This window comes from Pholis gunnellus (genome assembly GCF_910591455.1).
Source record: "Pholis gunnellus genome assembly, chromosome: 1".
Classification (NCBI taxonomy): domain Eukaryota; kingdom Metazoa; phylum Chordata; class Actinopteri; order Perciformes; family Pholidae; genus Pholis; species Pholis gunnellus.
In genome coordinates, this window is record NC_136528.1 from 14,451,752 (window position 1) to 14,474,534 (window position 22,783).

A 22,783-nucleotide genomic window follows, 5' to 3' on the forward strand; every position below is an offset into this window, starting at 1 on the left:
GCTCGCTCTGACTGTTGTTTGTTCTTTTACTTACACTACAATGCTGATTTATTTTTCCTCTCCTTCTTCCTTGTTTCATCTTTGGCACGTCTCCTCTCTTCTTCTTCTTCTTCTTCTTCTTCTTCTTCTTCTTCTTCTTTCCCCCCTCTGGTCTCATCTCCCCCCCCCCCCCCCCCCCCCCCAGGCTACTGGAGCACCAGCTGCAGACTCAGCGGAGAGGTTACGATAACGAGGTGGAGTCGTTGCGCGGCGAGCTGCAGAATGTCAAGGAGGAGAACAACCGTCAGCAGCAGCTCTTGGCCCAAAACCTGCAGCTGCCTCCAGAGGCCCGGATCGAAGCCAGTCTGCAACACGAGATCACCCGGCTCACCAACGAGAACCTGGTACGCCGCAGCACACACACAAAGATGGATGCAGGTTGAGGAAGAGGAGTAACTTCAACCTCAGTAAATGTAAAGTGCACATCGCAAAGAGTCTCAGCACACTTAAACACTAAAACAGCGAGACTCCACATCTACAAATACACACACTAGCAGAATCCCGTACATACAGGTAACAATGTTTTATACAAGATTACGGTTAAGATATAAAAACGTTAACAATGAAGACATTTATATGACATAAATGTGTTTATGTAGCCCGTGGAGTGACCATATCATGATGGGTTTTATGCCTAAATTTGTAAGCATGTTCTTCTCCGACTGAACATGACTTTTGTATTCAAATAATGAAAACGATTTTTAATGTCTAGTAGCATCAACATTTCAAGTTACATTATACATGCTCCCCATGATGGATCCATAACTAACAATTTAAAAAAACAGTCGGAAACATTACACATGATTCTATTTCAAATAAACATGTTTGCTACATTTGAGCCCCGTTCTTGCACTCTGCAAAGCGTGGCAGGAATGGCGACGTGTTTGGGTTGGTCCTTTCATCTCCACTTGTGCCACGCATACAAAACCTGAAACGGTGTCGCACACACACACACACACACACACACACTCATTTGTGTGGATGGTATCACCTGACAGGAACTCCTGGCTGAAGACCCCACGGCATCCCGAGAGGCTCGAGTCACCATTTTACGACGGATGGTTGTATGTAGAGTGTGCGTGCATGCGTGTGTGTTTGCACGTGTCAGAACTAACTGAGGTTGTGCGTTTTGAATGAAGCAGCGCTGAATGTCGCTCTAACTCTCCACAGCGGCGTCTTCTAACTCACAGCGGAGCAGCTCTTCACTTTTTTTCTTGTTTCTAACAGCCAGCGAGTCCTTCAGCTTCTCTTCCTCTGAAAAAGCAATCAGCACAGCAGCTCTCATGTTGATTTTAAACCCCCCTCACCCCTCCCCTCTATTTGTTTGTTTGTTTGTTTCCAAGATGGAAGTAAATGCAAAGCCAACAACTGATGTACAGAAGTGTTGGAGTGTGAAGCTGAGAAGTCGGAGGCTTGCCGTTGGTCCTCACTATTCTCTTTTTCTTTCTCTTTTTATCCGTTTCTCTCTCCATCACTCCAACCCTCGGCCGGTTTCAGGATCTCATGGAGCAGCTGGAGAAGCAGGACCGAACCATCCGCAAGCTCAAGAAGCAGCTGAAGGTTTACTCCAAGAGGATCGGAGAGATGGGGGGTACTTGAGAAATTATGGATCAGCAAAGACTTGAGAGTCTGTACATATTATGTGTTTCGGTGCAACAGGAGAAGGATATTGCCTGACTGTCATGTCTTGTGTGTCTGTGCCAGCGGGTCAAACCGAGGGACAGACGTCTCCAGGACAGATGGTGGACGAGCCCATTCACCCCGTCAACATTCCTCGCAGGGAGAAAGATTTCCAAGGGATGCTGGAGTACAAGAAGGAGGATGAGCTCAAACTGGTCAAGAACCTCATCCTGGGTAAGAGCTGAGTATGAAGAGCAAGAAGCAGCAGGTGGAAAATTAGATGAAAGATAGTCATCAAAACTCTATCAACTTTAAAGAGGTTATTTAAGGACAAACCACTTAGCCTAACATGGAACTTCATTAATGTTACAAATAAAGGCTTCATTCACAGTTTCTACCGTCTGAAATCTAGAAACCATCTTGTAGAACATGAAGCTTTGTATTGACTGCAGAAACGTCTCTCCTAATGTTCTCCTCAGTCCATCGCTGAACTCTGAATTGCTCCTCTTGTCTCTCCAGAGCTGAAGCCTCGTGGTGTGGCTGTCAATCTGATCCCAGGCCTGCCGGCCTACATCCTGTTCATGTGTCTGAGACATGCAGACTACAAGAACGATGACCAGAAGGTCCGCACCCTGCTCACCTCAACCATCAACAGTATTAAGAAGATCCTAAAGGTTTGTTTTTTATTCGGACTTTGGGGGCGACGTGTACTGTTTCGTCGTGTTTTTTTTATCAGTAATTTGTGGAATGTTTGACTTGGACAAAGACTTGACTATTACCAGCTGGTTTACTGACTCCAGTTTGCTCTTCCTCTGGTCTCTTCCTGTCAGAAACGAGGAGACGACTTTGAGACGGTCTCCTTCTGGCTGGCGAACACCTGCCGCTTCTTACACTGTCTGAAACAATACAGCGGAGACGATGTGAGGCTCACACAATGCACACCAACATGGAAACGTTTTAGCTCAAATGTGTGCACGTACATGAATTGGGTTTGGTAAACTTAGAGGCAATTAAGCAATTTTGATTTTTTTTTTGGTGTTTTTTCTTGGAAGAAATCGATCAACCGGTAGACAGTAAACATAAAACGTTAAATTAACTGGAGATTGTTTTTTGTATTGTTTGTAGAAAATGAATTCGCCGTTCCTGTGATTGCAAATGGTGGTACTAGTGATGGAAAGTGTAAAAGCTGACATGCATATAAAATATCATAGATTGGAAAGAAATAGTTTTTTTAATAGAGTTGCTGAGGATAAACAGAGGCTCCTATCCTCTCACATGCCTCTGCCTTTATCTGTGTTTTTTTAGACCTTCATGAAGCACAACACGCAGAGGCAGAATGAACACTCTCTGTCCAACTTCGACCTGGCCGAGTACAGACAGGTGATCAGTGACCTGGCCATCCAGATCTACCAGCAGTTGATCAAGTGCATGGAGAGCATCCTCCAGCCCATGATAGGTGTGTGCATGTACATGTGTGTGTGTGTGTGATCCTACAAGCTAATGCTCCTGTAGCATTGATGGGATTTGCTTTTGTGCACGATACAAATACTTATAAAGCGTGTGTGTGTCTGTGTGTGTGTGTGTGTGTGTGTGTGTGTGTGTGTGTGTTCCCTGCAGTTTCTGGCATGCTGGAACACGAGACCATCCAGGGAGTGTCGGGGGTGAAGCCCACAGGCCTCCGTAAGCGAACATCGAGTATCGCCGACGAGGGCACCTTCACGCTGGACTCCATCCTGCGGCAGCTCAGCGCCTTCCACTCCACCATGTGCCAGCACGGCACCGACCCCGAGCTCATCAAGCAGGTGGTGAAGCAGCAGTTCTACATCATCGGAGCCGTCACCCTCAACAACCTGCTGCTGCGCAAGGACATGTGCTCCTGGAGCAAAGGCATGCAGATCAGGTACAGTACGAGATGTTGCTGCTCAGAGCGGAGCTCCAAAGTGTGGCTGATATCTTTACCCATTTGTTTTCTTGTTGTTGTTGTTTCTTTACCTGTGACGTGTGTCTGTGTGCAGGTACAATGTGAGCCAGCTGGAGGAGTGGCTCAGAGACAAAGGTCTAATGACATTCGGAGCCAAGGAGACTCTGGAGCCTCTGATCCAGGCCGCTCAGCTGCTGCAGGTGAAGAAAAAGACTGACGAGGACGCCAGGGCCATCTGCTCCATGTGCCTGGCCCTCACCACTGCTCAGGTAAACTATCCCGTCATTTATTAACAACATTCAAAGAGACCAGGCAAGCTTTTTAAATCATCGTTCTCCACCCCAGTCTGTTTTAAAAGCTTAGAAACCCCGTTCACTGCAGGGGAAATGTGTTTCTAACCTCTCTGTGTCGTGTCTCCTCCAGATTGTGAAGGTCTTGAACCTCTACACTCCAGTCAACGAATTTGAGGAGAGAGTAACGGTGTCCTTCATACAAACCATACAGGTGATTTACTCCGATGTATCAATACAACACTGACATGGTGTTGCATGTGGCTACAGTATACAGTATTAAGGAAATGAATGCTGCTGGAAAACACCACCTGAAAAAAGTTACACCTTCCAAAGCACTAATTGAGTCCAGTAACGTTAAGTTCATTTTGATAGTGAGTAACTTCAATCCTCAGGTATAGCACTTTAACACTGTACTAATATATTTGCATTTCTTGATCCACTTGCAACAGAGTTGGCGGACCTTCTCTACACTGACCAATTTTCCTAAAAAATGACATGTTTTGTATTTCTTTATGTACTTTTCTACTTTCCAGGCAGTTACTATTTTTCAAACAACAGCTTATCCAATCACAGTGAATTTATCTGCACATTGTGACTTAAATTAAAGGAATAAAAAAATTTTTTTAGCAGCAATGCAAAGCACTAGAATGTGCAAAAACATTGGTACAGTCCCTTAATGAACTGAACCTATTTCAAGCTATTCACTTTTTTGTTAAATTCAATGTGACTGCATATTAATTATTTTATCTCTTCTTTTTCCATTCAGACTCGCTTGCGAGATCGTTGTGAGAGTCTGCAGTTGTTGATGGACACGAAGATGATTTACCCGGTCACTTTCCCGTTCAGCCCTTCCTCCCTCGCCCTGGAAACCATCCAGATCCCCAGCTCGCTCAACCTGGGGTTCCTCACCCGCGTCTAAACCGAGGCCCCACAGGCCATTTTGATGTAGAGACCACAGTTTGAAATTGCAAGTCAATAAAAAATTCATATTTGTATTCACATAGTTTGAGCAATTATGTCCAAAAAGTTAAGTGAAAAGCCTCAAAGAGCTTCTAGTTGAAAACATGGATTCCCGTTCTCTTAAGAGATCCTTTGGCTGATCCGGAACATTGACTCTCAGAAAATCCGACAAAGAAAACCCCATCACATACTGAACTTTCAACATGCATCTGTACAATACTTGCATCCTCTGAACGTACACATGCACGCCTACACTCATGTGCACTTTCTCTCTTACAAAACGCACAAACACACACGACACTCACGGTCGCCGCCGCTGGTTTAAATCTGTCTGTAAAAGGCCATCGTCCATCCACTGCTTGTAAAAAAAAAAAAAAAAACGCCTGCCTCTTAGAGAAGCCACAAGAAAAGCCCAGTCGGGCTGATAAAAGATCAAATCTTGTCAACGCGAGAATGTACGTCACACTACACGGGAGCGGGGGCCCGTAACTTGATCAATTGTAGTCTAGCTTCGAATGTTGGATCTATATTTAATAAAGCAAAGTGAATACTGAGTCCCAGTGGGAAGCCAGCTGAGTGACACCGCGCTAACGTTAGCTCTCTGCACACCATGTCGAGGCAACCTGGACCAGGCTTCGCTCTGTCGTCGTCATTTCACTCTCTGAACACGGTCAAGGCGAGACGGAACTCACCGTCTGTACTATATTATTTATACATATATAAATATGAATAATATATATCATGTATTTTATTTATTGCGTTTACCTCCGCCCCCACCCTCCTTTTATTAGATTAGAAGCTTTCTCTTTGCAGTAAACATGTCTGATGTGTGAAGGCCGGGACCATCATTTCCCACAGCTTTGTAAGGACTGTTTTAGTTTAGGTCCATTGTAGGCTGTTTATGTCAATATCAGGTACATTGTGTAGTATAAATTCAAGGAGTGCCGGCACAGATGATCATTTGTTAGCTCACGTCTTAACGTAGAGATGTCGATGTTTATCCTGCATTTCAGGCAGATGCAGTGTAGCACGGGTTTTAACTGAGGAGAGATTGAGAAGGTACGAGGTTCAAGCTCTGACGAGGGTTTAACCTGCTGTCATCTACACTGTTTACAGCTGTGACCAGAGCTGAGCGTCACAGGAAACACTGGCACAAAGATATTTAACATGACACTCTGCTCACTGCTGTATCACCGGGGGGGGGGGGGGGGGGGGGGGGTTCTTCCTCTCTCTACTCGTCTTCTCTGGTCACAGCTCCAGTCAGTGCTTTGAAGCGGTTTTACTATTATCAACGTGGAAATATTTATTTCAGTATTGTCACTTTTCTTAAGCGTTAAAGCTGTGTATATTATGAAGCCATGTATCACTGAGCAGAATGGACAGAAAAGGTTTCTCTGACGTTGGTTTTGGGGAGTTTGTCTCAAACTTGTCCAGCTTTACACCGGTGTCCACTGCTTTATTCCCACACTAACACCAACACTAACTGCAGCTTAGGGGACCGATTCCTCTCCTGTCCTACCCGCCTTCCTGTTTAGTGGCTAGGAAGGCACAATATGGAGCCTTTTAGAACCAAAAACAATAGAACATGTGGAACTGCACTTTTCCCACATCTCAATTGCATGGGACTACTGGCGTAGAAAGATATTTTGGTCTTTTCTGTTTGGTGCTCTGGTTGTTTTTGGTTCAGATATCCGGACATATTTGCTTTCAAAGGCTGAGGGTGATTTTGCGCCACACCCCATACTCTCAGTCAGTGTGGTGTAAGAACTGCACTGCTGCTGCTGCTGCCCTCATCTAACCTCCATGGGCTTGGCTTTGCCAGCATTACTATTTACCAGAAATGAACCTGCATGCTTTTGTTCTTTTAGTTGTTTGAACAGAGAAACCTAGCTGAGAGTCGTGGGATGAGTGTCCGGGAATCGGCCAATCTACAATAATTCCTTTGTCTGCGTTCACATGGTCCTCGCTGCCTCGTGTTTAGCACTTTTGCCCGTCTACTTCCTGTTGTGCCATCAGTATTAACAGCCAACCAAATTTGCCTCTTGCCCTCATGTGAACCTTATTTTTGCCTAATGACCTTACCCTTTCACAAACTTATTTCACTTTGACAGAATATTTTTATTTAAAGGTGCTTACACATATAGGCGATTGTGAATGGTCACCAGTTTCAAACCGACCAACACAGGAACTAAGAGTGAACTTGCTGGTGAAGATACAGTACGTGCTGAGAAATAACTATATTTTACCACGGTGAAGTATCTCATTAAAATGCCATATTAATTACAGATAAAAACAAATACTAAGTGGAGTAAAGAGAAGTTAGTATGTGAAGTTGTTTTGTGTTGCACTTGTATGTGAGAACAATGTGATATCCATATGCTCTCACTGGGACCACATGTTATCAGTCTGCCTTCTGTCATATCATCTGGATTAATAGGTAGTTTGAAGTATGGTTTGTGTAAAGAGTACATTTCTGTGGCGAGGAAGACGGCAACTGAAGGAATTAATTAACCACATGAATGTTTTAAATTAATGAAGTGTTTCATGATTTTAGTCGCACATTGTTGGACAAAGCCTTATCTGAAATGTTTGCTATCTAAATGACTTAAACACGTGATCAACATTGTGGCATTGTTTTGTTCAGTCAGTGCAGGTTTTATTTTGTCTCCACTGTAAAATGAATATAAATTGTTGAATGTGGTCACTTTTTGTTTTGATAAGTCGTCCTTTTGTCCTACAGTTGGTGTCACAGATGGGTCGCACTGTTTAGCCATAAGTCCAGATGCACTTTTCAGACGTTGCTGAGGAAGTCGGATGAATGAGAGATAGATAAGGATTGTAAAAAATAAATTCTTTTTTCTTTTGACTCCCACCGCCTTTCTACTAAACTGCGACGCATTAAGCTTCCTCTACCACATTCCCTCTGCGAGTGGGCTCTTCACTTTTTTTTTTCTTGCTGTTTTATTAAAACTACAAATTAATGCAAGTCACAGGTAAGAAGACAAACACTCTTGTGACTTCCGTTGCTGCAGCAGCAGCAGCAGCAGCCGTCTCTCCCTTGGTCAGACCATCCTCGTGGACTGATGTATTGAGAGTGCAGAGTTGGACGGCTGTTCTAGTTTCAGAGGAGAAAAAAAAACAAAAACACACGTTTATTCATTTTGTTGAGCAGAGCTGCGGCGTCTTGTTCCCCTGGGCTTCTCTTGGGCTCTCGTGTAGGAGAAAGTGTCATTCCTTCACTCTGTGTTTTTACATTAAGGAGAGAGTTGGTTGTATGATACGACGTAGACATTATAAATGACCATTGTTCTTATCAGCACTAGCGTTGATTGTGCCATTTTAAACATTGTTAAAAACAGGCCGTATATCATCACCCCAGCTGTTGTGGTACTGGTGTGAACATGCTGAAGCCACGACCAAATGTTTCCTCTCTGACCCATGTGTACATTTGACAAACTGGACTGTTTGTAGTTTCTGGTAGCTGTGCTTAGTGAATGTGTTCACCGTTAAGAAACTTGGAATAAATTGTCAAATCTGTAAAAGTAAAATAAAATAATTCAGCACTGTTTGATTGTCTCTGGGAGATTATTTCTGGGGGTTTTTCTCAGTCTTTAGTCTTTAAGAAAATGTGATTCTTTCAGTCATAATAAACAGAATACGCATTCTTGATCTCTTTTAACTGTCTAGTTTATTGCTCTTTCATTGACGGCACAAGAACTGAAGACTTAAGATCATCAGACAGATGTAATAGATTACATTTGATGGGATTGCACAAATCTGATTACAACATTAACATCAAACAAAAAGGGAAGAAACATACGTCATGGTTGTTCTATAACACGGATGGCACCTTTTTGACTCAAAATAGGAGGCGATGTAATGTAACATCATGCAGTTTAAAGAATTTGTTAAATATGAAATCTATAATGTGTACTGTAATAAGCTGTGAATGTAACTTTCCGGGCCTCGCAGCTTCAGTAATGCTTCAGGGACGTATGGAGCGGAGCAGAGCCACAGCTTAAACACTTCACTAAGAAGCTTACAGTTCCCTCACTGACAATCCTCTTCACTGGAAAAACTCAACTTAGTTCTCCGGGGATAAATACCTGGTGTACAGAGGGGGGAAAAACATTCTCTTGTAAGGTAAGATTTTATCTTTGATATGGCTACTATTTGTGTAAATATTCTTCTGCAAACTGATGTTTTTTTGTATTTAATTTGGGTTGAATTTATGGAACATGATGTGCAAATGTGAGTAGAGAGTTTAGAGTTTTAAACTTGTGATAAACCAGCTTAGATGGAGTTTGACTGGTAAATTCTATTAGTTTCTGCTAAAGTTCATTTTGTACATGATGATTACCTCAATAGCAGCCTCCGTGATGGTGAATTGAGTTTGGAGTGTGTACGAACATAATGGCAGCTCAGTTTGAATTCAAATTGCTAACATAACTCACATTATTTGATTCTATGTTCTTTACACTATAATACCCGTATTAACGGAAGGACTGAACATATAATGATTAACTTCAGTCTCTAAATGAGGTTGTAGTTTTCTGCTGATTTTTTATTTTTACAAAATGTAATATAACAAATTGAAGGAAACGACGCACATTAGTATGTTTTGACGTTATTGTTTAAGTCATACTGTTTATTAATGTGTTAATATTGTAAAAGTTACTATTAGAAAATAAGCGACAGCTTCAAATAACGGTACAGTGCATGATATAATGAGGGTTTGCAATGGGGAAAATGTCATATGTAGTTGTAATTTGGTTGCTTTGGAGTGTGTACTGGATGTGAGCAGTTCCCAGAATAGCTCTGCTGTACTCCTTTCCTCTGGAGCTCAGAGAAGGATCAGGCTGGAGTAGATTACCAACTACTTATCTCCAGACACACACACACACACACACACACACAAACAGTCGCACAACGGTACAGAAATTCAAAAGAGCCTGAATAAACCAAAATACCATATAGCTGCTTGTCTGACTCTTTATGTTTGTGTCTGTGTTTTCCACAGAGCTCGTTGTTGGGGATCATCTGCAGCCATGTGTGACCAGACGTTCGTGGCGGCCACTTTTGGCCCCTGCGAAAGCTGTGGGAAAGCCAGTCCTCTCATGAACATCTACATTAAGACAGAGGCCATCAACTACTGCTCCTTCTGTGTGGAAGTGGTATGTTGTCCTTTCCGTTTCTCATCACCTAATATCTGCCACATAAATGAAGTGCAAACTATGGCAATGTAGATCTGACAAGATATGTACCAGCTGAAAAAGAGCGAAAGAAGAGAAATAATAAGTTAGCACACTGTGTCTATGGCCCTGGAGTTACAGGCGTCCCCTACTCTTAAGTTTATCTATGAACATATGTGATAACAGCAATCTGTGAGGCAGCTGCCAAGCGTCTACATACAAACGCATCTTTAGTTTGATGAGGATCACACTAACACTTGCTGTTTTACTGAGGACACAACACACAGCACCTTTGTCATGGAACTGTATTATTATCTTAAAAAACACACACACACACACACACACACACACACACACACACACACACACACACACACACACACAGATGAAGTCATGAGGACCTTTCAGAGAGAGAGACGCATGCCACTGAGCCTCCTCCTGATCTGTGGCTCTTTGTCAGCTCACTCGATACCAGTAACTATCCTAAAAGAATTTGATTAGAGCATTTATTTGTTGTTATGGAAAATACTGAAATATTTTTGCAAGAAAAGCATAACAAAAGTAAAGTGAAATAGTGATTGAAACTCCACGTCGTGAAAACCTTAAATCTGCGAACACAGACAACTCTTTTAAAATATATCCTCTATCAATTTCCTTTTAGCTTTGATGAATGAACGATCCCTTAGACAAAATGAGCCAATCAAATTTTTTGTCAATTATTGTCAATTTTCATTAATTTGTGGGGGTATGTGTCTGTCATGGTTTTAATGGTTTGAATTTTAAAAGGAAATAAAAAACTGGTTAATGCTGCGATGTCATTACTGAGTTAACATTTAATCTAATATTAATAACTTGTGACAGAGTAATGCAGCTTAAGTGGGTGAGGGCATGTTAATATTAAGCTGAAGGGAGGTTGAAATAACACAACTTTAATGAAAACCTTAAAAAGTTTATAGCATTTCAAATTGATGAAATGCAGTAGCAACAGAACTTAAGGAGACAAAAATAGTGTGCAGCTTAGGCTATAATATCCTCAAGGGTCAGAAAAAAAGTTACAAATCGGTTTTAAACTTTGAACTCACGAATTAAACTACGGGAATATGTGGAAGACTAAACGCTGCACGGGTGTCATTGCCTGTCGGTGCCTGTTAAATGAACATGAATGTGCAGGATGGAGGGAGGAGGGGGGAGGAGGGGGCTGACACACTGAAGCGGAGCACGAGCTGTGAATGTGACACGCGCGGCGGAGCATCACTTTCGCTTGGGGACGAATTTAACAAACCTCTAACCACCGAACGTCCTCGGTAAATTTCCCGTTTCTCTTCCCCTTTCCGCTCCCTCCTGAGGGGTTTTTTTTTGTTGTCTTTTTTTCCTCTCTAAAGATGGCTTGTCAGGGGCTCCAAGGAGGGGAAACCGTGGTGACATTAAAGAGGGAGAGCGACAGTCTGAAGAAGAAGCTGGAGGAGGAGCGGGCCAAGCTGAGCGACATAGAGTGTAAGTGTCTGGGACAAAATAACAACTATTGCACCTGCTGTGGGCCACCGCTAACAGGCTGCAGCTCTGAACTCGTCTTTTCTACATGTAACGTTTTGTTTGTGGCGGTTATACTGTTTACTGAGAGACGCTCACCGTGAAGCATCATCGCTCAGGTATTTCCATTTTCTGCTAAATGTTATTTGCTACTTTCTACTCCTCTATATTTCTCTGACAACTACTAGTAACTTTGCTGAATAACATTTCTAGATACAAAACCTTTCAAATATGACAAATTGCCCAGTGGTAGGCTGTATAAGATAGTTCAAATCAGCTCCAACTTGACTAGTTACAAACATTAAATGCATCTCTATTAATCTATTAATATATCTCATATAATGATACAACACATACAGGCACCACTCTGCAGCATTTGAAGTACTTTTACTTGTAATACTTCAAGTAAGTCTACTTGTATGTATAGTATTTTTAGATTGATGTTTTCCTACTTGTACCGAAATAAAGGTTGCGAGTAGTTCATTCAGTCAAAAGTTCTCATGAACGTCACAAAACCAACTGAAGTGTGTGTGTGTGTGTGTGTGTGTGTGTGTGTGTGTGTGTGTGTGTGTGTGTGTGTGTGTGTGTGTGTGTGTGTGTGTGCGTGTGCGTGTGTGTGTGTGTGTGTGTGTGTTGGTACCTCAGTGAGCCAGGTGGCTGAGAAGATTGAGGTCTTGGGTGCCCTCTCCATAAAAACCAGACGTGTACTGAAGGGTCATGGGAACAAGGTTCTGTGTATGGACTGGTGTAAAGACAAACGCCGTCTAGTCAGCTCTTCACAGGTAGGCCTACATGGTACACCTGCGTGTACTATGTACACACACACAGATGTATATTTAAGAGAACTATAGTGAAATATGATCTAATACAGGACAATTGTTATTTTATGCTGAGCATCACTGTATATGGGCTCTATTTATTTGTTCATGTTCAATGCAGATTTTCCTTTCTTATTTAGGATGGCAAAGTGATCATCTGGGACGCATTTACTCTCAATAAGGTGAGTACATGTCTGTGTGGTAAGACAAGATAAAACAAGACAATACAAGACAAGATAAGATGTAATATGTTATTGTCCGAAAAGGGGAAATTTTGCATTGACATTAGTGCTGCACACAGCTGCAATCCACCTAAAACAATACATAGCCAACAGACATCACAGTACAACCCAAAGAAGAGGTGGGAAAACATGTCAAATGTTGCCCATGCATTGAGAAATAAAAATACATGTATGTTATAAAACAGGAGAGAATTGTAAAGTCATATAGAATACATGAAACAAAAATACAACTGTACCTCTTACCTGTGAACTACAAAAACAAGGATTAACCTTTTTTCTTATTGAAACTCGTATAGTAGTGTTTTTGTGCATTCAGTATGCAGAACAATGTGTGACTTCATTAGATTAACAATAACTATAAATTTAGGGGCTGAATTCAACTTCCTATCCCTTTACGCCTTGCATTAACGTGCATTTTAGGTGATTTAGGTTTGCAATCGGCTAGTGTTGGACCACATGACACGGTTGTGATCCGACTGACTTAACCACCTGTGGGTGTGGTCAGAGACGCGTTGTGACCACATTGAACATAAGTGTAAATGCAGTTGCGGTTATAATCCATATACAACAAATACGTGACGGATCTCAATGTGGACGCTGGAGACGCATGTTGATAAACAACACAGCTAGTCGTGTGCTGAAACAATGTCGCACTGATTTCTTTATTTTCCATTTGTTAGATACTTTGTAATCCGATTCTGGAGTTACTACACAACAGTACAGTTCTTTTATTTCTTTTATTTCAATGTAATCAAGTTAAATCATATCGAGATACAATCTGGATACATGACTCATTTTAATGCAAGGTGTGAAGCGGGTCTCAGACTTATATTTTCTCTAAAAGAAGAGAATGAAATGCACAAACAGATAATCACACGTCTTTGGAGACGATGGGTGCTAGTGTCGACCGTTTGCTGCCATTACTCCTCTGAGAGTGAGGGTGCAACACGATCACAGGGAAATATGCATTTAAAGATTATCCATCCATCTGTCCCCTGTAATGACTGTGCGTGCGTGTGTGTGTGTGTGTGTGTGTGTGTGTGTGTGTGTGTGTGTGTGTGTGTGTGTGTGTGTGTGTGTGTGTGTGTGTGTGTGTGCCTGAGTGCACTTCAATAGCAGCCAGGAGGATTCAGCCTGATTTGACCTGTTGATGGAGTAGAACCACACTCAACATAATCCCGATTAATACTGGTTTACCGCAGCTGTGTGTGTGTGTATATGTGTAAGAGAGTAGTTGGTATATGCTTATTAAAGAGAATGCATCTTCCCACCAATGACGAATTACCACGAACATGTGTTACAGGAACATGGGGCGACCTTGCCGTGTACATGGGTCATGGCCTGTGCTTATGCCCCCTCAGGTTGTGCTGTGGCATGTGGGTGAGTACAGAGGATTTCTCTTTTTATTGCCTGGATTTATTAAAAATCTACTCTTTCCAATAATTAAAAATCAACAACAAAACAGTTCATTTAAATAATAGTTTTAGAATTGTTTTAATACAAAGTTATTGCTATTGTGAAAGAAAATGCAGATGTGTTTTAGAGATACTATCTTATTGTGTTCAAGTGTAACTTTGGAAAAACATCAATAATTTAAATGAACCTGGTTGCTCTTTTTTAATAACTGCACACTCATGTATTCTCTTATATATAAGTAAATACTGCATACAGTGGCTACTTCAATTCTTTGTAAGTGTTAGAAATAATGCTTCAGCTATTGCTCAGTGGAACTAAATTAGATCCTACTGGGAATATGTTTTATTCAATATTCTGAATCTGACACATAATGTAAGAAAAGTTAATTTAATACCCAGTCATCATTTCTCCGTGAGCCTGTATCATTATGCGATATCCATGCCCAGACTCTGTGTTGTTATTGTCTACTATTTCATCAGTGGCCCATCATCTAACTTGTTTTATCTCCTTCCAAAGCGGATTGGATAACAAGTGCTCGGTGTTCCCGCTGTCACTTGACAAAAACGAGAATTTGAATGCAAAGAAGAAGTCTGTTGCCATGCACACCAACTATATCTCAGGGTGCACCTTCACCACCTCCGACATGCAGGTGAGCAGCAGTTCAATGCCTTCTGATAAAACTGGAAATATGAGCATTTTATAGATTAAACGTTGGAATATTGTATTAATGATTAAATGCATTTTTTCCACTTGAACCAAAAAAACAACAACATGGACTATGAATACATTCTGAACCATAGTATGTTCTGTTTGTATTTATAAGATTTGTAGATAAAAAAAAATGTAACGTTGACTTGAATGCAACAGTCACGGTAGGATCTGAACCTGAAGGGTTTGGTGGAGCTCGGAGAGGACTTGGTCCAGCCGGGGGTCTGCCATGAGATAAAGTGTGCTATTCACAGTCTTTAAATAAATGCTTTTTTAGCTGATTTATCTTCCCAATTACCCGTGAATACATGGAGTATATTTACTCTTTATATTTGACACTTTTCACGTTCTACAATCTGTACAATTGGCGTACTTCAGTTGTGACACCACCACCTTCATGTTAAAAGTATTAGAGCCTTGCTGGTCCATACACGAGCAAGAGACAAGCCAAAGATCTTCTATTCCAATATCGATCATTTCATATCTCGATAACAATATATATTAAGATGTAGCATGTTTTCGGGCAATTCAATAAATATATAGTCTATATGAAATAACCACATGGTAAAGCTCCCGTGTGAATTAAATACTTGACAAATGAAAAGTACTAGTAGAGTATTTAGAGTAGAGTATTTTCTCTTTTAATGAAGAACTTTGGAGCAAAATTTAATCAATTCAGATTTCCTGAGAAATTTAAGTTAGCATGTGCTAGATGACGTAATTATGCATCTGGATTTATGATTTCATTAAGATAGGATTCCATTGAAAGACAATAAATTGTCAAATTGAGTTACGGCCCAGCCCTAATTCATATTCTATATGTGTAATGTAGGTTAATGAGTCAGCATCAGCTAGATTTTGTTTTTGTTGGCTGTGCCTTTGACTCCCCAGCAGGATAGAAAGAAGTTTGGGACCAGACTCAAAAGGAGAACATTAAGGACACGGCCTGAGATATTTAGCTTTAATAATTTGCTCCTCTCTGCCCCTCAGCAAGGCAGAGGGGCACAATGACAGAGCACTGGGGGATGGATGGCAGGGCTGAGAAGGGGACAGAAAACAGACTGGAGGGGTGGTGATGGTCCTCTGTCCTGAGTTTATTAATAGACTCTGAGTGGTTCTTATCAAGGAAAGAGGCCGTTATCTCGAAAAGAGTGGAGCACACTGACCTGAGGGCAGAACATTTAACACGCAGACACGCACATACATGTGTTCTTCCTGAATTTCTCTTTCATGCTGCATCTCACCCACAAAGACATATGCATGACCATGAGCACACTGTAACGAGCCTTCATACTTTACCATTGAAATAAACAATGGCAGTGCTGGACTACATTTGAGGGCTCAGAAAGTGTGTTACTATTCATTTTGATTTCAAAGACTGGTTCCAGAGTTAGGATGACACACAGTTTGTGTTGTTGTGTCTCGGTGTATGTGTGTGTGTGTGTGTGTGTGTGTGTGTGTGTGTGTGTGTGTGTGTGTGTGTGTACTTTTTTCACATCTCTCTGCCAATAAACCGGATGTTGTAACTATCAATGAAGAGTCCCAGAAAGTGTTTGTTTTAGAGGTGACCTGCACATTTGACTCTAGTCTAGACTACTTCTTTTCATATTTAGCTGCCTAGGACACACTCACAGGTTGGTCGTAAGAAGACTTCAATACCTTGGAGCTACACGGCTCGCAAAGTACTCTGCTGTCTCTGCTATCATTGGCAGCCGCCATATATGGCAGACACTTTGCGACTCATATCCTTGATAACTGAGTAGGTCTACTTTGTTTTTTATGTGTGTGTGTGTGTGTGTGTGTGTGTGTGTGTGCGTGTGTGTGTCCAACTGAGAGCAACATTTAAGTAGTGCATTGGCTTTTGAGAGTTTTGATATGATAGATCTGCTGTTGCACTTTCTCATTAAAGTCATTTATATATTTATATGTGGGATCACTGGGTAGTTTAATGAACCCCTGCATGTATTTAATAAATGGCAACATGCAGGTGGTGGTAAGAAGAATCAGACTGATGCAAAGGCTCTCTGTTAGATCAATGAGGTTCCCATCTGTGTGTGTTTTTGTGTGTGTGTGTGTGTGTGTGTGTGTGTGTGTGTGTGTGTGTGTGTGTGTGTGTGTGTGTGTGTGTGTGTGTGTGTGTGTGAGAGTGAGTGTCAGTAATTGTGGCTTACTGATAATTGCATTCATGTTGAAACTAGAGCTACATCTCAGTGCAGGCAGGATGTGATGTGTTTTTGTGCCTGAGGTCATCCAGCAGGAGCTCTCTAATCCACCAGCCCTCACAGATCTCTGATGTCTGCATGTGTCTCTAAGTGCACATGATCTGTTTTCATCAGAGAGGTCGCTGACATTATGGAATTGTGTTTGTATGTGGAGACATTGTGCACATTAAGAGTGAGGAGGTGGTGACCTTTAGCTTTTGTTGTGTGTGTGTGTGTGTGTGTGTGTGTGTGTGTGTGTGTGTGTGTGTGTGTGTGTGTGTGTGTGTGTGTGTGTGTGTGTGTGTGTGTGTGTGTGACAACAGAAAAGAGCTCGGCAGCATTTCTCTACCTGTCCTCACTATTCAAACAGACTTTATGAAGCTTTGACGCTGTTCTGTTTTATTTAAGCCACCACTGAGTGATCTAATCTCCGGCACTAGCCTTGTACCTTTAGATATTATTCAATCAAGTCAATCGTTTCCAGTATATTTTGGGTTGTTTAAACCAAAAATAAAGAAATTATAAAAAGTTATTTCATAGTTTGTCATAAAAAAAGTAATTATATATTTTGTCAACGTATATGTTATGTTAAAAAAATGAAAGTCAGTATAATATGAGATAAAAAGTTGTATTAACATAAAAGAGACGTAAAAAGTCATAGCTTGATAGTTGTTAAAAATTAATTGTATATTTTGTTATAAGAAGTCATAGTATAGTATGTCGTAAAAAAAGTCATTAAATGTAATTGTATATTTTGTCAAAAAAGGTCATAATTCATTGACAAAAATGTCAATATGATATAGCATTAAAGTTCCATTATAGTAGATAAAGTATGTGATACAAGGTCATATTATGGAATATAATAAAAAGGCATAGTATAGTTTAGTATAGTATAGTTTTCGAGAGAACACAGAATTAATCTCAATCAAAATACCTCTTTGATGGCACAGGAGGAAGTGCCGCCACCGGCTGCCAGTGATTTGGGCAGTTTCTGAAGCTGTATCCACAGTTCCCTAAATCATACTACAGTGTTTTCAAAGACAGGACAAATTCCATGATGAGATGAAGTCAACTAAATTATTAAAAAATATACTGAACATACATGTCTTGCTCCAAAATACTTTGAAATAAAGTAAGCTTCATGTTTTCATATTGTTTCATTCTGTGTTTTTTTTGTATGTATGTTGAACATGTGTGGCGTGCCCACACTCTTGTGTGCATGTGTGCGGGTGCTGTTGTCCGTGTGTCTGTGTGCATGTGTCTGTTTAGCTCCTGACCTCCAGCGGTGACGGCACATGTGCCTTGTGGGATGTGGAGAGCGGGCAGCTGCTGCAGAGTTTCCATGGTCACACAGCTGATGTCTTGTCCCTGGACCTCGCCCCATCTGAGACTGGAAACACGTTTGTCTCTGGGGTGAGAGAGAGATAGTGTGTGTCTTTATGTCTGTCATGTGGTCGCAATTTTAAAGATTCTGAATTTCTTTTTTTTACTGGACAGCAGCAATATTTTCATTCTCTAATGTGTGTGTGTGTGTGTGTGTGTGTGTGTGTGTGTGTGTGTGTGTGTGTGTGTGTGTGTGTGTGTGTGTGTCATCAGGGCTCTGATAAGAAGGCCAACGTGTGGGACCTGCGCTCTGGACAGAACATTCAGTCTTTTGAGAGCCACGAGTCCGACATCAACTGTGTTAAGTGAGTCCAGCTCTTTAATATATAAATTAAAAAAGTCCTGCAGCATGACATACAAATTAAACTGTTATCACACTTCAGCTCGTACTATTAAAAGTGGAAACTTAAACGATATAATTCCTACCTAGATCATCAAAATGCAGAATGAACGTAGACACAGATGCTCACCATCATAGACATCTGAGGCACTCTGCTACCCTTTGATTCTCTTTAACGAATGAGAGACTTTAGTTTATTTGTATTTACCCTTATTGTAAATCTTGTTTTCAATTTGGTAAAACTTGATGAGACCCTTAGATTAGATACTGAAAACAAATCTGTCTTTAAAGTTGGGTTTGTGGAAAAATATTTAGATTTGAGTTTGCCAAATGTGCCAAAACACACAACTTTCTTATTCTATTGTCGGGTCGTGTGTGTTCAGGTACTACCCCAGTGGAGATGCTTTTGCTTCTGCTTCAGACGATGGCACAGTGAGTCACGTCGTATGACCTGCTGATCAGTTCGTTGTGATGTGTGTACTGGTCATGTCAATATGTGCATGTGCAAGTTTGGACTCACTCTGAACCACTTTCTTGTCATAATTTGATAATGGGGCGAAGTCGACCATCTCAACTAGACATTTGTCAGATTGTGGTGCTGGCAGGCCACTTCAAAAAGAGTAACGCCTGTCAACAGAAAAAATACATACATGAGATTATCTGTGATGTACAGTAATAGCGCCTACTGTAGACTAACATTACCATTGTCAACTTACCCCATGTGTGTCTGGTCTTGTCTGTGTTGTTACGTGTTTACTGGCGTTCCTCAGTGCCGTTTCTATGACCTGCGAGCTGACCGTGAGGTAGCCATCTACCAGAAGGACAGCATCCTGTTTGGTGCTTCAACTGTGGACTTCTCTCTGAGTGGTGAGGAGTTTTGAAGCACTTAAGGTTGAATCAACCATTGATAGTCTGTTGAATAATATGCATCACTCATCAGCATCTACTGGGAAAGTTTAAAAATCACAAAAGTAAGAAGTATTTCATATGAATAAAGCTATTTTCAATCATTTAAGGACATTTCTTTTTTCTCTATCTCACAATTTCAACCAATCCTTCGTCCTTCTCTACTTCTCCTTATTCCAAATTCCCCACTTCCTCTTTCGTACCCTATCACGCCCCCAGGCCGGCTGCTTTTCGCTGGTTATAACGACTACACCATCAATGTGTGGGACGTTTTGAAGGGAACTCGTGTCTCCATCCTGTTTGGCCATGAGAACCGCGTCAGCAGAGTCCGAGTGTCACCTGACGGCACGGCGCTCTGCTCGGCCTCCTGGGACAACACCTTACGGGTGAGCTGGAGTTTCCCACCACAACATGACTTTATCATTTTTCCGTTGATCATTTCTCCTTTTTTGTTTGTATAGCTTTTTCTTTTTTTTTTCACGCTTGGGATCACATCACAACAGCTGTGTTTGATTCATTGATTTGGAGGATAACATTGAGCTTTTGAATAATATTAACAAATGAATTGTGATGTGATCTTTTTTTGGTCAAAAGGGTTAAGAGTATAACTAATCAGCCCTGTGCAGGATATGTGTTTTTATCATATTAATCGTGATCAATAAGTAAGGTTGGGCTACTTACCTTCGTCTAAAAGATTTATGAGTCAAGTGTCTGGTGACAAAAAACAATGTCCATAACATAATACATTTATTTCCTCTAATTTTATTTTTTAGACTAAAAGTGTGTTGTATTTTAAAGTTGTTTAGCTAGTAACTGCGTAAAAGATTCCTGTCTTCTCACTGATTCTTCTCACTTTCCTCATGCAGATTTGGTCCTAGAGCTGCTATCACACTTGTGATCCAGTGACAACAGCACCAGCACCATGCGACTGCCAAGACTACAAGTCCCAGTCAACACTACTGCAGGAGTGTGTGCATGCAAACCTTCAGTGTGACAAATACACAAAGCTCCTGAAATGTCTCTTCTGAATGACAATATATCATCGTCCCTTAACTGTAGTGTGAGTATTCATTGAGGATGCAGTCAAGTTTGGATTCCTGATATTTATTATTTTTAGCTTGATGACTGATTGTATAAATATGTAATTGTTTATGCTAATGTCAGGGAAATAATCGTGAGAGTAAAGAGCCGCATGTGTCTGCTCTGTCATGTAGATCTCCAGGCAATATCAACGATTATCTTGTAAATGATGAACATTGGTTAACTGTTGCTGTATACCTTTTCTGTGAGAATCAAACGATCCAGAATCAAATTATAGGTTACACACACTGTAATACATATATATATATATATAAAGGAAGACAACTTCAATGTAGCCATCAATTTGTTTTATTCCAATATACATGAATGTCCACAGCTTAGATAAATCACTTATATCCCAAATAAAAGAGATTTTAAGTATTTTTTGTTGTTTGTAGCTTTGATTTCTCTTCTGCCTTCAATTCAGTCAGTTGTTCTGATAACCTCACTGGAAGCCTCAGAGTCAGAACAGATTAGGGTGACCCGACATGTTTATGCGTTAACAAAATACAAATGGATGGTTGGTATATCCGCTGCTTTTAACTGATTGTGCCACACAGGCGGCATTCAACTGCGCCGAGGTAGATCTAGATTCAATCCCAATGGCTGACATTTGCATTTCTGTTTCCTGAAAGGGAGAAATGTAACTATCCGGAGACCTGGCGATATTGTCAATATGGTCTTTTGTTATTTTCACAGATCATTCTGTATGTGTGTGTTGAAGACACTATTCTCAGAAAGATATGGCAAGAAAAACTGTTGTCCTGATTATTCAATAAAAAATTAAGAAAATCTAGATGGGCTCAAGGGAAACTGTAGCATACCTGTCTACCACCAGGGGGCATCACACTTCATCACTAGTGTAACAGCAATGCCTGGCTGTCCTTCCTATAAACAGTTCTGTTGTACTGGGTTTGTTTTTTTAAGAGTTCACTTGCATTATTTAAGAATATGTATCCTGAAAGAACTTGAGTTATGTAATCCATCACTGTGAACATTAAGTCTACATTAACTTTTATTTATAACATTTTGAAATGCTGGTGCACAATTGTGGAAGCCTTACAGCTCAATATAACACTCACTTTTTTGAGCACTTGATGTCATTTTGTATCTCTAGTTGGAGATTATGCTGTGTGTCTCTGTGTTTTCATGACTGTTTGTCCAAGTGTGTGTCCTCGAAACATTATTGATCAGATGGTCTCTCCATTTTACACCTCTTTATTTTTCTAAACTGTGGCAAAAGGCACCAAAGTGACCAGTCAATAACGGCACAGGAGGTTGTGAGGCTGCTGCAGCATCCTCATTCCTTCCAAGCGTGTCAGCTGGAAATTTGTAGGTGATAGCTTTATATACTCATTTTTTTTATATTTCAATTCCAGCCTGGTTTAAAGGGTTTTCCGGAATTCAACGAGGGAAACACCCAGAAGGAAACACCAACGTAAAGAGAGAGGCTGGTGAGAGACAGGACGAGAAAGGGACTGATGGACGAGAGGACAGAGGGGTATTACCATGCAGAGGAAGTACCCAAAAATATCACCTGCTAAGCCACATTACCTAAACCGTTTGCTTTGTCTGCCACTATAATTTGATTACAACTCAAAGCATTTTTCACTTCCTCATGAAGATCACTGAACTGTTCTCTGTGTGTAGTTTACAACTAGCACACACTGAGAGCGAGAGAAGTGAGACTGTTTGGTGATGAATGAAACCTAAGATCACGAGCCTGCTGAGACCTATATTTAGTTTAGATAGGTCAAAAGAAGACGACATCTATGGATTTACATAAAGGTGTTGTGTGCGAGAGCATTTCATTAAGTTCTGCAGTAATGAAAGTCAACTAATATTGTTACATCATCTCAGGCTGGGACTGTCTCTTTGTGTTACAAAACATTATTGTAAGCGTCTTTGAGTACCTTTTTAAAGCGCTATACAAATAAAATGTATTATTATTATTTCTACAAAGAAATCATCCAATGATGCACTTCAAAAACTGTAGGATGTGATAACCGTTCATTTTTCAGGGATTTTGATAAATGTAGGCTATATCCCCAACTAACTATTAATTTCATCATTATTTAATTTGCTGATTATTGAATTAATTAATTGTTTAGGTCTATAAAATTCAATAAATAGA

General features: G+C 40.8%; 2 protein-coding genes across 4 annotated transcripts in view; both read left to right on the forward strand.

Annotated features, from left to right (window-relative positions):
* myo5aa (myosin VAa) overlaps window positions 1–5,034 on the forward strand; it is a gene marked incomplete at its 5' end in the record, with an annotated part of 41,858 nt that extends 36,824 nt beyond the window's left edge. For 2 of the 3 annotated variants that reach the window (XM_079161681.1, XM_079161680.1), the window contains 10 exons: window positions 185–383; window positions 1,537–1,630; window positions 1,744–1,893; window positions 2,179–2,333; window positions 2,490–2,579; window positions 2,965–3,115; window positions 3,277–3,559; window positions 3,675–3,849; window positions 4,004–4,084; window positions 4,640–5,034. In XM_079161681.1, coding sequence (XP_079017807.1) covers window positions 185–383; window positions 1,537–1,630; window positions 1,744–1,893; window positions 2,179–2,333; window positions 2,490–2,579; window positions 2,965–3,115; window positions 3,277–3,559; window positions 3,675–3,849; window positions 4,004–4,084; window positions 4,640–4,792 — 1,531 coding nt within the window. In that variant the 3' untranslated portion in view covers window positions 4,793–5,034. Of the gene's footprint in view, window positions 1–184; window positions 384–1,037; window positions 1,104–1,536; window positions 1,631–1,743; window positions 1,894–2,178; window positions 2,334–2,489; window positions 2,580–2,964; window positions 3,116–3,276; window positions 3,560–3,674; window positions 3,850–4,003; window positions 4,085–4,639 lie in introns of all 3 variants that reach the window. The other variant, XM_079161679.1, reaches the window with a different exon arrangement.
* Window positions 5,035–9,881: 4,847 nt separating this feature from the next.
* Window positions 9,882–20,467, forward strand: gnb5b (guanine nucleotide binding protein (G protein), beta 5b; the record flags this gene model as incomplete). The annotated part of the gene is made up of 12 exons (XM_079160669.1): window positions 9,882–10,007; window positions 11,408–11,519; window positions 12,201–12,337; window positions 12,514–12,555; window positions 13,919–13,995; window positions 14,548–14,680; window positions 18,210–18,353; window positions 18,537–18,628; window positions 19,047–19,095; window positions 19,434–19,530; window positions 19,789–19,965; window positions 20,436–20,467. 12 exons carry the CDS (start codon window positions 9,882–9,884, stop codon window positions 20,465–20,467), a joined length of 1,218 nt encoding a protein of 405 aa, XP_079016795.1.
* Window positions 20,468–22,783: the final 2,316 nt, after the last annotated feature.